Source organism: Galeopterus variegatus, unplaced genomic scaffold (genome assembly GCF_000696425.1).
Source record: "Galeopterus variegatus unplaced genomic scaffold, G_variegatus-3.0.2 Scaffold5573, whole genome shotgun sequence".
NCBI classification, from domain to species: Eukaryota; Metazoa; Chordata; class Mammalia; order Dermoptera; family Cynocephalidae; genus Galeopterus; species Galeopterus variegatus.
Window position 1 is genome coordinate 32,754 of NW_007731684.1, and position 14,994 is coordinate 47,747.

General features: G+C 48.6%; 2 protein-coding genes across 3 annotated transcripts in view; one reads left to right on the forward strand and one right to left on the reverse strand.

The window, feature by feature from the left end:
* The window catches only part of IDH3B (isocitrate dehydrogenase 3 (NAD+) beta), a 6,634-nt gene extending 3,768 nt beyond the window's left edge, over positions 1 to 2,866 (forward strand). Inside the window, exons 5-12 of one of the 2 annotated variants that reach the window (XM_008589658.1) lie at positions 388 to 448; positions 521 to 653; positions 750 to 883; positions 976 to 1,078; positions 1,174 to 1,320; positions 1,522 to 1,616; positions 1,729 to 1,789; positions 2,734 to 2,866. In XM_008589658.1, coding sequence (XP_008587880.1) covers positions 388 to 448; positions 521 to 653; positions 750 to 883; positions 976 to 1,078; positions 1,174 to 1,320; positions 1,522 to 1,616; positions 1,729 to 1,789; positions 2,734 to 2,814 — 815 coding nt within the window. In that variant the 3' untranslated portion in view covers positions 2,815 to 2,866. Of the gene's footprint in view, positions 1 to 387; positions 449 to 520; positions 654 to 749; positions 884 to 975; positions 1,079 to 1,173; positions 1,321 to 1,521; positions 1,617 to 1,728; positions 1,790 to 2,422 lie in introns of both variants that reach the window. The other variant, XM_008589657.1, reaches the window with a different exon arrangement.
* NOP56 (NOP56 ribonucleoprotein) lies at positions 2,858 to 8,378 on the reverse strand. The gene is made up of 12 exons (XM_008589656.1): positions 8,257 to 8,378; positions 8,019 to 8,108; positions 7,557 to 7,671; positions 6,663 to 6,824; positions 6,294 to 6,492; positions 5,709 to 5,896; positions 5,476 to 5,627; positions 5,196 to 5,296; positions 4,719 to 4,867; positions 4,372 to 4,493; positions 4,043 to 4,180; positions 2,858 to 3,320 (listed from the first exon to the last, which is right to left on the reverse strand). The coding sequence occupies exons 1-12, from the start codon at positions 8,257 to 8,259 to the stop codon at positions 2,949 to 2,951; spliced, it is 1,791 nt and encodes a 596-aa protein (XP_008587878.1). The 5' UTR covers positions 8,260 to 8,378; the 3' UTR covers positions 2,858 to 2,948.
* Between the last annotated feature and the right edge of the window lie 6,616 nt (positions 8,379 to 14,994).

Consider the following 14,994-nt stretch of genomic DNA (forward strand, 5'->3'; position numbering starts at 1 on the left):
GTTCTCTCCCTTTCCCCCTGCGGCGGCAGGTGGAAGTGAAGTGGATTGGGGAGGGGGGGGCTTTGTGGGGCCCGGGGTGGAGTGCGGCGCTGGGGAGTGCGGTGGCTCTCCCGCCAAGGGTTCGGATCCCATATAGAGACCGGTCCGCTCACTGGTTGAGCGCGGTGCGGGCATGACACTGAGGGTTGCGATCCCGTTGCCGGTCGTGGTACGGGCGCGACACCGAGGGTTGCGATCCCGTTACTGGTCACGAAAAAAAAAAAAAAGTCATTGATTAGGAGTGAGAGATGGAGGGTTGCATTATGTCCCTGAGGGGATTGGACACTGTTCTGGGCTCCCTGGGGTTGGCCTGTGTCTGACACTCCTCCCCACTCTTTGTTTACACAGGAAAGATCCACACCCCAATGGAGTATAAGGGGGAACTCGCTTCCTACGATATGCGGCTGAGGTAGGTGCGGGGTGAGGGATAGAGCGGTACTGGGGCACCAGGTGTAGAGCTGATGGCTCTGCCCACCCTCAGGCGTAAGCTGGACTTATTTGCGAACGTAGTCCATGTGAAGTCACTTCCTGGGTACATGACTCGGCACAACAATCTGGACCTGGTGATTATTCGCGAGCAGACTGAAGGGGAGTACAGCTCTCTGGAACATGAGGTGAGGCCACAGAAGCTGGGGAGGGCAGGGATGGAGGTAGGAGAGAGGCGGAGCTGCTCCTTCCCAGTGTCATCCATCTTCTCTCTTCTTACGCAGAGTGTGAGGGGTGTGATTGAGTGCTTGAAGATTGTCACTCGAGCCAAGTCTCAGCGGATTGCAAAGTTCGCCTTTGACTACGCCACCAAGAAGGGGCGGAATAAGGTCACTGCTGTCCACAAGGCCAACATCATGTGAGGGACATGGCTTTGTGCAGGATGGGTTTCTGGGAAGGGAGCCTCCTGTTCTCTCTTGGCTGATTCTGTTTTCTTTGGCCCATGGACAGGAAACTTGGGGATGGATTGTTCCTGCAGTGCTGTGAGGAGGTTGCTGAGCTATACCCCAAAATCAAGTTTGAGACAATGATCATAGACAACTGCTGCATGCAGGTGAGGCCCTCCTCATGCCTCCACCCTCATGGTGCTGAGGGAGGGTGGGGAGTGGGATTCAGTTCTCTTCTTCATGCCCGCATCTCACCCCATAGCTGGTGCAGAATCCTTACCAGTTTGATGTACTTGTGATGCCCAATCTCTATGGGAATATTATTGATAATCTGGCTGCTGGCCTGGTTGGGGGAGCTGGTGTGGTCCCCGGTGAGAGCTACAGTGCAGAGTACGCAGTCTTTGAGATGGTGAGTGAGGTCACTTCCTCCCTCAGCCCTGTCTATGTGCCTTTCATCTGACCTCACTCAGGTCCACCTGTTCTCCCTTGCCATCCCAATGTCCCTGCCTCCTAAGTGACCCCAGCCTGCCATCCTTCTCCCACAATGTCCTTTCCTGACCTCAGCCTCTGCATATTTCCTGCAGTGACTGGCCTGCCCCTCTCTCCACAGGGTGCCCGGCACCCATTTGCCCAGGCAGTTGGCAGGAATATAGCCAACCCCACGGCCATGCTGCTGTCAGCTTCCAACATGCTCCGGCATCTCAAGTAGGTTGTGGGAGGCTGGGGGTGGAGGCTGGGTGTTGTAAGGGGGAGCCAGGTGGGGAGACCAGGGGAAGGTGTTTGGGGAATCTCAGTTTCTTTCTGTCCACATTGACAGTCTTGAGTATCACTCCAACATGATTGCAGATGCAGTCAAGAAGGTGATCAAAGTTGGCAAGGTGAGTTTAGAAAGGCTATGGGGCTCAGGGCCTCGGCACTACTCTCTGGGGAACCTGAATGGGGCCTCCTTTCCCCTCAGGTCCCTAGAACATCTGCTGTCTGATCTTGCTCCGTCCCTCTCAAGGCTGCTCTTTGGGTCCCTTCTCTTGGCTGTTTCATCCTCTTGATCTCCTTTGCCTCCTTTAGTTCCCATCTGCTATTCCGTCTTTCCTGCTCCTTCTACTGCCCTTTTCATGGGCGTCTGAATTCAGAACGTGCAGCTCTCTGGGGTAGAGCAGCAGAGGGAGATAGGCAGGATGCTTCACCTTCACACCTCGGGGGCCCATCCTCATCTCCCTTTCCCTGCTGTCTTCTGTCCAAGGCAACCTGTCGTCTCCGGTCTGCATTTTCCCATCTCACTTCATGCTCAGCCTCCCATTCTGCGCTGGCAGCAGTGCAGCTTTAATAGTGGTTCAGGAGAGAGGGATGGGCAGGTTCATGGCTCCCAAACCTGGCCACCTCCTTCTTCCTGTCACTGCTGCATTGCATCTTCTGTTACCCCTTGGATTCCGTTTCTTTGATCCCACTGCCCTACCCTGCTTCATGGGCTCTCTTCTCTTCCTCCCCACGGCTATTGCCGGTGGTGGCTGTAGGTGCGGACTCGAGACATGGGCGGCTACAGCACCACAACCGACTTCATCAAGTCTGTCATCGGCCACCTGCACCCCCATGGGGGCTAAAGCCCTTTATTCCTTCCAACCTCACAAGGACCATACTCCCTATACATCCCTTCAGTACAGTGGACCAGGGAAGACAACATGAACCTCTAGACAGTGGACCATAACCTCCTTTCTGGGCAGGGCCTAGGTTGTCCTGGGGCTGGCTTCCTGAGGGAACTGTTGGGTGGTGGTGTTGTTAGGGATGGGGCCCTGGCCCCACGGATGATGATAGTTCTCCCCCACAGGTTCGAACCTCTGACATGGGTGGCTATGCCACTTGCCACGACTTCACTGAGGCTGTCATGGCTGCCCTGTCCCACCCATAGGTCCTGCCCACACCCAAGTACGGTGTTCAATAAAACATGTGGATCAACTTTTGTCAATTTGTTTTTATTGGAGTACAGAACATGGGCTGGGAAATGTTAACTGGAGGTATGTCTCCCCCCAGGCAATGTCCATTCTAATCTTCCTGGGATGGTTTTTGAAGTTTTTTCTTTTTCTTGGAGCCGCTCTTGCTGCCAGCAGCCTCTTCAGGTCCACTGCTGATGGGGTCCTCCTTGGAAGAGAATTTCCTCTTTTTCTTGGGGACACTCCTGTTGCCTGCCTCTTCGGGATCACTGACTGTTTCCTCCTTGGGTGAGGGTTTCTTTCTCTTGGGAACATTTGTGCTGCCAGCTCTCTCTTCAAGGTCACTACTAACCAGCTCCTCCTTGGAAAAAGGTTTCTTTTTCTTGGGTTTGGAGAAAGAGATAGGTGTGTCCTCCATTCCATTCTCCTGAGGAGCCTCCTGGGGCTTTTGCTTTTTCTTCTTTTTGGGATTTTCACACGTCTCCTAAAGGGGAAAGTGGTCATGAAAACTGTTAGCTATGGTATGCACACGCATGCGTACACACCCCCATTAAAAATTTCAGCAGTTAAGTAGTCAAAGCAGAAAGACTGGTGAAGTTGTTAAAATTGCCTAATGTTCTGGGATGTTTTTATAATTATGTAGGCTTAACTTTGGAAATCCACCCCAAACTACTCCCAATTAGAAGTTGGGGAGAACAGATAATGAGATTATCTCTGCCCATTAAATAAACTATAGGAAAATGCACCACGTTGGTCACAACAGCCATCATGCCAAATTGCAGAAGGGACCCTGACACACTGTTTAACAAACTGGATACTTAATGAAAATTCCAGGGAGAATGAGTTTAGCCTAGTACATTGGAGACATTCCTGTCCCATCCCCACTGTGAAACACCACCTCCGGACATACATCTGAGAACAAACAGAGCAGGAATTTACTCTACTCCCAGTTGCAGACTCCTGGGAGGCAGCCGAGGACAGAACACACTTGCCCAGGGAATGGCTGTGTGCTACAACCAGCTCTCTGGGCTCCTGAGCAAGTTCTCTCAGCAGCTATATCCTTCCTATAGAATCAAGAGGTAGTTTTAGATGTTTCAGTCCCAAAGCCTGGACCCAGGACCGTGGTTTTGACACAATGTCCTTTGTTCTGCTGTTGGAAAACCCTGCAGCCTAGGACCTTCACTGAGCGCTGCCCTGGCCACAGACCTCACACTCCTCTGGAGTACTGCTGCTGTTTTCCGAAGACATGAGGGCAAGTGCAGCCAGCCGTTTCTTTTCTTTCTTTAAGCGTTTCTTCTCCTGTTTCTCCAGCTTCCTGGTGATCTCTGCAGCTGCTTCCTCTGCCTGGTCAAAGAGAAGTGCTGAAAAGGCTTTAAGACTTCTGGCCCTCCAAAGCCTGCTTCCTGGCTTTACTGGATCAGGCTCATTAAATCAGTTTTTTTGCCTCCACTCTACAAGGTCAGGCTAAGACAGTTCATCACCTCCAACAGCCAGCTCTGGTTCATTCTCCCCCACCCAGCAAAGCCCAAACTGACCTGAACCATTGCTTCCTTCATGACATCCAGATTCTTCCGGGGAATCTCTCCAGTCTCATAGAAGGACAGCCGCTCTTCAACTTGCTCTCGGAGCTTCTCCCCAAATACACTTGTGGGCACCTCTGGATGTGTGCAGGTAAACGAAGCCTATCAGCCCCCAAAGGCACAAACTATCCCCCACCCCGGTATTCCCTCTACCCTCAGCTTCACTCAGACCCAAAGTATCAACACTCACTAGGTGAACTGCTGTTGACGAAAAATATTGCCATCATTGTTGAAGCTAAGGTAACTGGACTCCCCTTCTGCCCAGCTCCTCTTCCCCACAACTGCCAACCCTGCACCCATACCAGAAAAGCAATCGATTCGTGAGGCAATGCTGCATTTGTTTGCCAGGTATCGTGAGATGCGGCCTTTGTTCTTGGCAGCTGCTCGGCCAATGAAGGTGGAGTGGAATATGAGTCCATATTTTGGTGTGTTACCCCTTGTCTTCAGGGCTCTGGGAGAATATTCAGTGGAGAGTTAATATCACTCCTCCCTTCCCATCCCTGCTTTCCCACGTTTCCAGGTGAGCCTCAGGCCTGACTGGATCTCTACTCCAATGCATGCCAACCCACAGCTCCCAGAGACAGAAGGAAGGCATCTGATGCCGCTGACCTGGAAGCTTGCTCCCTTTGCTGGACCCTGGGAATCACTCAGACACCAGGACTGGCCATCACCCCCATAGCAGAGGCCTGCATAGGTCAGGGAGCCCTGGTCAGCCATCACTGTGATCCCCAAACAAGGAGTGGGCACCAGAAGTGGCACCTGAGTGCCCTCACTGGTACCTGAACAGGGCCTTTTCGGCCCCAAGGATCTGCACTGTGGATGCTGGATACTTGGCCAGGTTGGTGAGGCTGCCAGCATGAGCAATGAGACGAGCACCTACCTGGGGAAAGATTCAATGATTAAGTAAGAGAAGCTGGAGGTGCCAGCCTACCAGCTGCAAAATCCTGCTCTCCTCCCCACCAAACTGGGGAGGATATGGTGGGCCAGGAAGTGCAGCAGTGCAGACATACATGGTTACGTTCCTTATTCACCCCATTTTGTGTGTTCCCCATGACGCACCGCTTCCCCAATCAGGGCTGACAGGCTGGGGGCTACTTGGCTCATCTTGGAGCGCAGGTAAGTGTGTAGGCTCTGGCGGTACTCTGACAAAGACACCACACGACTGGAAAAGCTCTCGATGTTTATCAAGTCGATGGCAGATATGTCCATGCCTAGGGAACACCAAGTGTGAATGCAGGAGCCAGAGATTCAGAGCACCACATCTTATGCCAGCAACCAAGCTCCGCACTGACCCATGGAGGACCGTGAGGCATCCAGGATAGCCTTAGCCTTGGCCCCATCCATTGTCAGCTCCTCCAGCTTCTCCAACTTTTCCTCATTCAGCTCCCTTCGGTTTCCAATGAACTGGGCGAGGCGGCAGTAGGTGGCATTGTCGTTGATAATCTTCACCAGCTCCGGGAAGTGATACCCATACCACTCCCTGCAAAGAGCCACAACCACTCACTCCCTGGCCCAGCTGCCATGTCTCAACAAAGCTTTGTCCTCAGCCCTCTCCACACCTACTCTTTAAAGCCTGAAGAAATGAGAACAAGTCAGATTCAAATCCCCCTCAACACTATGTCCCCCCATTCACAATTCAGACCAAGCACAGGGCCTGGGCTGAGGTGTACATGGGGTTAAGTTTACTCTGCCTCCTCTTTCTATACAGTCAGTGTAATAACACAGCCTGTGGTAAGCACCAGGAGGTGAGGTGAGCTCCAGGTCCAGCCCCACCCCCATGGCTCTACCCACAAGAATTTTAAGTCCTGATCTCAGGATTCAAAATTAGCTTAACTACAGAATGAAGACTCCATTGTCGGGGTGCCCCTGCATCTTACCTGACACGCATAGAGAAAGTATTGATGTCTTTATCCAGCTGGTCCAGGAGGCTAATGGACTGGATGATCATATTGTCCACCCGGTTCACATTAAACTTAACTTTGGCACGAGAATAGCTGTGTCCCAGCCCCAGTTGGGCTTTACAAGCTGACACATCGGTCAGACCTTTCACCAGGTTATGGAAGTGCAGACGAACTCCTAAAAGGAAGGCAATACTGTGAGCAAGAAAGGGCTCTGAGCTAGCTCCCACACCCACAGGCACCAGACAGCCAAATCTTCCCAGAAGCAGCCTCAAGCATTCTAGTAAGTTTCCAGAACCCCGTCAAAGATGTCAAGAATGACAGCAGTAAAACAGATGATGGTCTCACCTCGCATTATCTCTGCTATCACACCTCCAGTCTGGCAGTTGTAACCTAACTCCTCTTGAATAGCAGCACCAATCTTGGGGTCCCCAACTCCCAAGAGTACCTTCTTCTTTTTGGACGGCAGGTGGGTCTCCAAGAGCAGGCGGAGGTCCTCATGAACAATACCTCAGAGCAAAGAACATAGTTCCCACTAAAATGCTGTAGGATGCTTAAATTGTAAGAGGATCCCATCCCCTCGGATGATTACACTTCTCCTGCAGAGCATGCTGGGATGGCATGCCGAGACCCCTCCCCTTCAGGCTTTGCTCAGAGACACGAAGACATCAGTGACTGCACTCAGTGGATTGACAGATTCGCAAGTCATCACTGCAAAGCCTGGCTCGACCACAAGAAGAACTGGACTCAAGTCCAATAGCACAAGCATCAACAACATAACTGAAAACCTGTAACATGCCCTCGAGTATTTAGTACTCGATTTACCTTCTGAGACCAAACCCTCTTTTCTTGGCCTATATTATAAAAATTACCCTTGCCAATCAATTGAAAGATACGACAGAGAACCAGACATTTGTTCGGGCAAACTAGGGCACAGGTGGGCATGTAAATGAGCTGCTCACCACCCTCCCCATCCCATTTCATTGAAGAATCACTTATCACTACAATACCCACAATTAAGTAAAATCTACATCCTGAATCGTGTGCTTTTAATTGCGGTAACATTGAGCCTACCATACTTCCCAGACCTTGAGCTCGTATAGTCTCAAATACCGCTCAGCACACATCAGTTTTAGAACTGGCCAAAGAAAGGCAAATACCATTACAAGCCCCGTAAGAGGATAACGGCAGGAACCCCATTTCGCTCAACTCCCTTAAATACTTGGCGGTGGCCGGACTCACCTTCGGACACTGCATTGGCATTTTCCAAGGCAACCTGGGATGATGCAAAGGGACAAAAGGCCACGAGACGAACGATGTTGTGGAACTTGCCCAGGTTGAGCACACACTCCTCCACCTGGGGGGAGAAAGAGAACGCGTGGTTTCCTTTCATGGCCCTTGCTCTGTGGCCCAGTCAAGCAGCGGTTCTCAGCCCTGGACCATTTTAAGATATACCGATGCCTAGGCCCCACAGTCCGGGTTCTGCTTTAGTCGGTAAAGGGCAGAGTCCGGGAAGCTTATTCTTAACTGTTCCTAGAGCAGTTCTACCCGTGAGTCAAGGTAAGGACCCCCTGCTTCATTCAGAGCTTTTCAGGCCCAGCTCCCCACACCGGCGCGGCCGGCCACGTGGGCGCGCGCGGTGCATGCTGGGGCCCGCGCAGCCGGAGAAGCGGCGCGTCCGCGCGAGCCCACCGAGCCACCCACCTGTGGCAGCAGCAGACTGATCTCCTCCACCTCTTTCAGCGCCAGCAGCGCGTAGCCGACCGCGTGCTCGAACAGCACGTGCAGCAGCACCTGGAACGGGATCCCGGGCGCGAGCGTCAGCGCGGCCCCCGCGTTCGCCTGGCCCTGCTCCCAGGGCAGGTCTCGGCCCGGGCTCGGGCCCGAACCCAGGCCCTAACCACGGCATTCGCCTCGCCCGCGACCCGCAACCACTCCTCACCATGGCGCCTGCTCCTGGCCCGCCTCGCAATGCGGCTAGCGGGCTCCAGCGCGCGGAACCAGGCTCCCAAGGCCACGCCCCCAGGCTTGCCAATCAGAGGCCGGGGACGGCACCATTTCCGGGACCTCGGAGGGGTCCGCCGCGGTGGTATCGTCCAGAGGGGTGCTGGGAGTGGCGCCGAGCGCAAGCGCGCAGGCTTTTTCCGGCCTCTGCACGGAACTCCGCGGGTTTGTGTCGTTGCTGGGGACGCGCGGTACCTGGCCGCTCCTGCAGGCCGCAAACCCGCATGGAGAGGGGCTTTTCAGGATAATACTTCGATCCCTCATGTTTTCATCGTTTAAGTTGCGGGCAGCACAGCTCGGTGAAGTCGGGGCGGGAGGCTCCACGTGGGGCGCGGCGACTACCTCCCTCCCCCCACACCGTTGCCGAGCCGGCTTCCCGCAGCGCCGGTGACTCCGGACCCCAGAGCCCTCCCTGCTCCCCACGCCCCCAGGACCCCTCGATCCCCACCTCCTGCCCGAGGACGACCCTCCCTGCCGCGGCCGCGCTCCCTTTCCTCCTGCCAGGGACTGGAGCGGGCCTGGGGCGCTCTGGCGCAGACCCTGCGGGAAACGTGGCTCCTGGCGGCTAAGTGCTTCAAGATTTTATTTTATTTATCTTTTAAAAACTGTCGGTGCCAGGCAATAACCTAGAAAAGAAAGACGATACCACGTCTTCCTAGGCCGGTTTCTTGTTCCCCTGCTTCACGGGATCCAGCTCCTTTCACGGGGCCACATGTTGCTCTCCCGCTTGAATGGCCCTAAGTTCTTAACACGGAGTTGGCAGCAAGTGAATGGCAGCTGTTTCCCTGTCCTCCAGGGCGGCTTTGGGGCACTCAAGTGACTATTTTGAAACTGCTTTTGCTTAATAATCATTATTAGAGTTGTAAATCCAAAACCTGGTTATCCTCAAAGAGTATGTGGCCTGGTATTAGTCATTCTAAGGGAAGTTTTATAACTTGAATTCTGGTAACTAGAAACTGCATTTGTAAATTTATTTTAATTACTTAAGCGATTCAGTTACTTGAAAAAATCCAAGTACTTAGTTCACTTTTTTTCTTAGTTCACTCTTATAAATCTAATGTATTAAACCTACAAATAGGGTTGGTAAATCTTAAAATCTGATAATCTCAATATTGCTTACAGACGTAGTTAAATTCAATTACACATACCGACTTACAATCATTTGATTGATTCCAAATCATTTACTCCATTTCACATTTTAAAATGGAATTGCAAAATTAATCTATTATATACTTTATATGTTAAATTCACTTAGACATTATAAATGCTTAAAATACCAAATTAAACAGATAATTCCAAAATGTATTGGAAAGTATAATGCTATGACTTGGATTTACTTTATTATTTCTATACTTAATCCTAAATCTTCCTGGGGTTACCACACCTGTGTCATACCTGGCCTATCGTAGATGTTTAATAAATGTTTGTTAAAGGGATGAATGAATCCTTAACTTTTTTTTTTTAAGGGGAGAGCGTGAAGGCATTTCCCTGCTACCACAAATTATGCAGTGGGAGTTTTCCATGTTTGGGTAAATTGCAGGAGCCAGCACATCCGGAGAGCAAAGGTGAACTCTTAACTTTATTATGCAGAAGAAACGGAAGCTCAGGAAGGTTGAGTGATTAAAAGCACGCTGTAAATATTGGCAGAGCTGGGTTTGAACCGAGTTTTGCTGACTTTGTTTCATATTTACTGCACTTAACAAATCACTCCTAAATCTAGCGTGTTAAAACCACAATGTATTATTTTTCACAGTAGGGGTAGACGGCACAGGTGGTGGTTCTGCTGGTCTTGTTTGGGGTCTCAATTGCGGCAGGGGCTAGAACACAGAAAGGGACTTCACCCACGTATGTACTATCTTGGCAGGGATGGCTAGAAGGCTGGACCTCTGTCCCACTCCATGTAATCTCAAGGCCTCTCTCTTCTGCTCTCTCTAGCAGGGTGGGTGAGCTTATAAAGCAAACCAAGGCTCCTGAGAATGTAAAAGGCTGAGGCCTGAGTGACACAGAATCACTTTTGCTATATTCTATTGGCTGAAACAAGTCATGGACCCAGCCTGGTTCAATGTGGGACACAGGACCTGATACCAGTAGGCATGGATCATCAGTGGCCATTTTTGGAAACCAGGTACCACAGATGATCCTGGGATACGAAGGCCCATAATCTTTCCATTACTTCATGCCACTCTGAGCACCCACAAATAGAATGCAATTGGATATTCTGCCTTAGAAAGATCATTCTGGCAGTAGAGAGAAAGGTGGCTCGGAGAATGGGAAACCAAAGGTTTTGTAAAAGTCCACTTTGGTGGTGAAGACCTCAACCTAGGTAGGAGCAGTGAACCTAGCGAACAGTCCACGGGGAAGGAAGAGATGGTCACACGCTGCAGAGATGTCCACTGGGGTCAGGATTACAAGCATCAAGAAGATATTTTAGTGAAGGGATAGAGGTAAGGAAACCAAAGGAATTTTATTTTAGTATTTACACCATATCCCCATCTAATCACAAGCATTTGTGTCTCACTAGTTGAAGTGCACTTTTCTGCAGCCATCTCTTTAAGTCAGCAAACTACTTCATTACAGCTCCTTTGTAACCAGAGGACTCGAATCTATCCGAAGTATGACTGTAGTTATCTTTTGGCTCATTGAGTAACTCAGATTTTTTATATCCTGATCTGATAGACAGAAATGTGTATGTCTATGTAGTGTACATATATGTGTATATATATGAAAAAAATATTTCTGTGTGTACATATGTATTTCTATGTGTATATATACATCTCTGTATTATATACACAGTTATGCACTGCATAACAACCACCTGTGCCCTGTCAACCCTTACTGTGAGAAATGATATATTGTGGTTTTAAGCCACTAAGTGCAGAGGTGGTTTGTTAAGCAGTGGTAAATATGAATTAAAGTCAGCAAACCTGGGTTCAAACCCAGCTCTGCCAATACTTATGTGTGATCTTATTATTTAAAAAATTCTTTTTGTGGCTGGCAAGTATGGGGATCCAAACCCTTGACCTTGGTTTTACAACACCACACTCAAATTAAAGTCAGCAAACCTGGGTTCAAACCCAGCTCTGCCAATACTTATGTGTGATCTTATTATTTAAAAAATTTTTTTTGTGGCTGGCAAGTATGGGGATCCAAACCCTTGACCTTGGTTTTACAACACCACACTCTAACCAACTGAGCTAACTGGCCAGTCTACAGTGTGATCTTAATCATCCAACATTCCAGAGCTTTCGTTTCTTCTGCAGAATGATTGAGGATTCATTCACCCCTCCCTTCAACAAACATTTATTGAACATCTACTATAGGCCAGGTGTGACGTAGGTGTGGTGCCTGGTACATAGTGTGAACTCAAAAAATGTGTGGTCTTTCATCTTGCTCTTTTGTACCTTTAGCAATAAATATCACAGCATTTCATATGACCTGTTCTCAGCTGGGTCCCAGTTCTCCCATCACCTCCTATAGAATCTACTAACACCTCATTTTTTTATACACTCACTTACCCCGACTCATTTCTATCACTTTTGCTGTTAACTTACACATGTAGACACATCATCTCTAAACACAATTTAGTTTCACATGGTAAAAGTTTCCTATTCCATTTGTAACTTCCAATGGCAGTACAGTCACCCTGATTAAATGTTGGAACCTGGAAAATACATTGAATGTGTAAACTCACCATTCATTGGTATCTCAGTTGTTCCCGGTTTAAACAGTCTTGTTAAGGGAGAGTCCTCTTGGCTTATTTCAAATTGGCGATGGGGTTATGAGAAGACTCTCACTGCCTACTTGCAGGGAAAAGGGGCTGGTGTTTCAGGTCTTTGTGCTTAGGCTTTGGTGCTGTGTCCTGGGAGCCATTAATCCCTACTGTAAAGTGGCTGCTTTGGGCTGGCCCCTGGGCCTGTGCACTCTGTCCTGTGAGATGTGCTGATTCCAGCCAGGCGCTCAGAATCTCTGGGCTCAGGGTCTCCTTACTACAGACCTCTACTGGTTCCATGCCATTTGGCATCCATGTACCTCTACTGGTTCCATGCCATTTGGCATCCATGTATTTGTCATTGATGCATGTATGGTCTTGGGGATCATCTGCCTGCCACAAAATGAGGACCAGACTCATTACCAGAGAGACTTTACCCTAGCACTTCCCTCATGAATGCTGTGTTATATTGACCATCACATTGGGTTGAGTGTGGGACCTTTAGAGCAGGGGTCTTCAAACTATGAAGCACGGGCCAGATCTGGCCAGTGGCTTGTTTTGGTAGGGCCCAAGAGCAAAGAATGATTTTTACTTTTTTAAAAGATTGTGGGCTGGCTGGTTAGCTCAGTTGGTTAGAGCATGGTGTTATAACACGAAGGACAAGGATTTGGATCCCCATACTTGCCAGCCAAAAAATAAAATAAATAAAAGTAAACATTTTTTTTTTTAAAGAATATGAGACAGAGATTATGTGGCTCACTAAATCCAAAATATTTCTGATACTTTATAGAAAAAGATTGCCAGACGGTGTTTTCGAGGCACGCAGCTTCATCTGTACCATGGTCAGGGGAGCAGGGCAGAGATGGACAGATGTGTGGTACTTGTGGAAGTGAAAACTTTTTTGAAACTGAAAAGAAATGCAAATGACTCATTAGTAAATTATGCACAGCTGAAGAGAGTTAGTGAACTGGAAGATATAGCTAAATAATTTATCCAGAATGTAAGAGACAGATAAGGAGGTGAAAGAGAAATTAGGAGACATAGAATGTGGAATGAAAGTATCCAACATCTGTTCTGACTGGAGCCCCAGCAGGTGGGAAGGAAAAAGAGGAGGAACAATATTTTAAGAGATAATGATGCAGTTTCCCCAGAACTGATGAAAAGCATGGATCCAAAGGTACAGGAATGTGTCCCAAGCAGGATAAATAAAAAGAAGTTCGCACTTGTACCCATTATAATGAAACAGAAAACCACCTAAACCAAAGAGAGCATCTTGAAAGCATATTTTACATTATGATTCAAATTTACTAATTGTCATAAAATCATTCAGGTTCCCTATCTATCTTCTGGGACCAATTTTTGTTAATTGGGAATTTGTTCATTTCATCTATGCTTTCACATTTTTTGGCATAGATTTGAATTGGAAAAGTTTTTATCTTTTCTGCAGCATCTGTAGTTATGATCTCTTTTTAAAAAATTCCTAATGTTTACTTTTGCCATCTTTTTTATTTTGTCAGTCTTGTCAGAAAAATGTCATTCTCACCCACATTTTTAAATAACGAAATTTTGATTTTGTTGATCCTCTCTATTATATGTTTTTCTTTTTAATTAATTTCTGCTCTTCCTTCTACTTTTTGGGATTTATTTTGCTGTTCTCTAACTTTTCTTTTTTTTTTTTTAGGAACTCATTGGTACGGGGATCTGAGCCCTTGACCTTGGTGTTATAACACTGAGCTCTAACCAACTGAGCTAACCGGCCAGTCTGTTTAACTTCTTCTTCTTCTTTTAAAAATTTTTATTGAATCATGTTTTTATTGTAGGAACTCATTGGTACGGGGATCTGAGCCCTTGACCTTGGTGTTATAACACTGAGCTCTAACCAACTGAGCTAACTGGCCAGTCTGTTTAACTTCTTCTTCTTCTTTTAAAAATTTTTATTGAATCATGTTTTTATTGATTATACATATTTGGGGGTTCAACGTTGAGATATGTTGATCAAATCAATATTACTAGGATTTGTATGTTACAAATCATACTTATTCTTTATGCCCCTTGTCCAATCTCTCCCTATCCCCAACTTCCTCTGCCCTCCTCCCTCTAATCATCCTAGATTTCTTCTTTCCTTCTGAAAGAGTAATGGTTACTCTGTTGGTTTGTTGCCTAGATGACCTGTCCAATGCTGAGAAGTGTGTTCAGGTCCCCCAATATTATCGTAGAGGAGATGCTTCTTCTGTCACTCTGGAATGGGCTTTGTGGAGAGAGACATCCTCTTCTCTTCTTTGGTCTCTGCTGGTGACTCTCCTTGTGTCAATGCATTCCAGTGGCTGCAGAACGTTCGTGTGGTGGTTGTGGCGTCTAGCTGCTTTTGCGGCATCAGTGGTTATTTTGGTGGCTGTGGTGGGCCACACACATGGAGGTGATGTTTTTGGTATGCTCCTTACCTAGTTGCTCGTGGCTCCCAGCTCTAAGCCTCAGGACCCCGGGTGGGTCCCAAGGCGCTGGGTGGTGTGCCTTGGCCAGAACTACTTTTTGTCCTTTGCTTCTAAAATGGGGGAACTTCCTGTGAGGAGCAGCACTTGAACTCTGTGGTTTAGCTAAATTGCTGCTTTGCTGCCGCTTCCCTAGGGAAGGCTTTTTGTGCAGCTCGGGTTTTAATGGTTGACTTTATAAGTACTTCTGGCTCTCCAGAGACCTGGTGCAGCTGGGTTGTGTAGAAACTCTGATCTGGGCCTGAGTCTGTTCATCAAACTGTACCCATGCAATTCTGCATTCTCCACCAGTCTCCTCTGAGTGGCCCTGTGCTGACTGGGGGGCAGATCAGCTGTCCTTGCTGTGTCCCAGTGTTCCCTTGGTGGGCCCGTCTCCCCCACTGCCTGTGCTCCAAACACTTCCAGTGGGACGGGCCATGCTTCGATCCCTTGCGATGACTCACCGGCCTCTGAATGGCTCCTTTTTTTCAGTTATTGT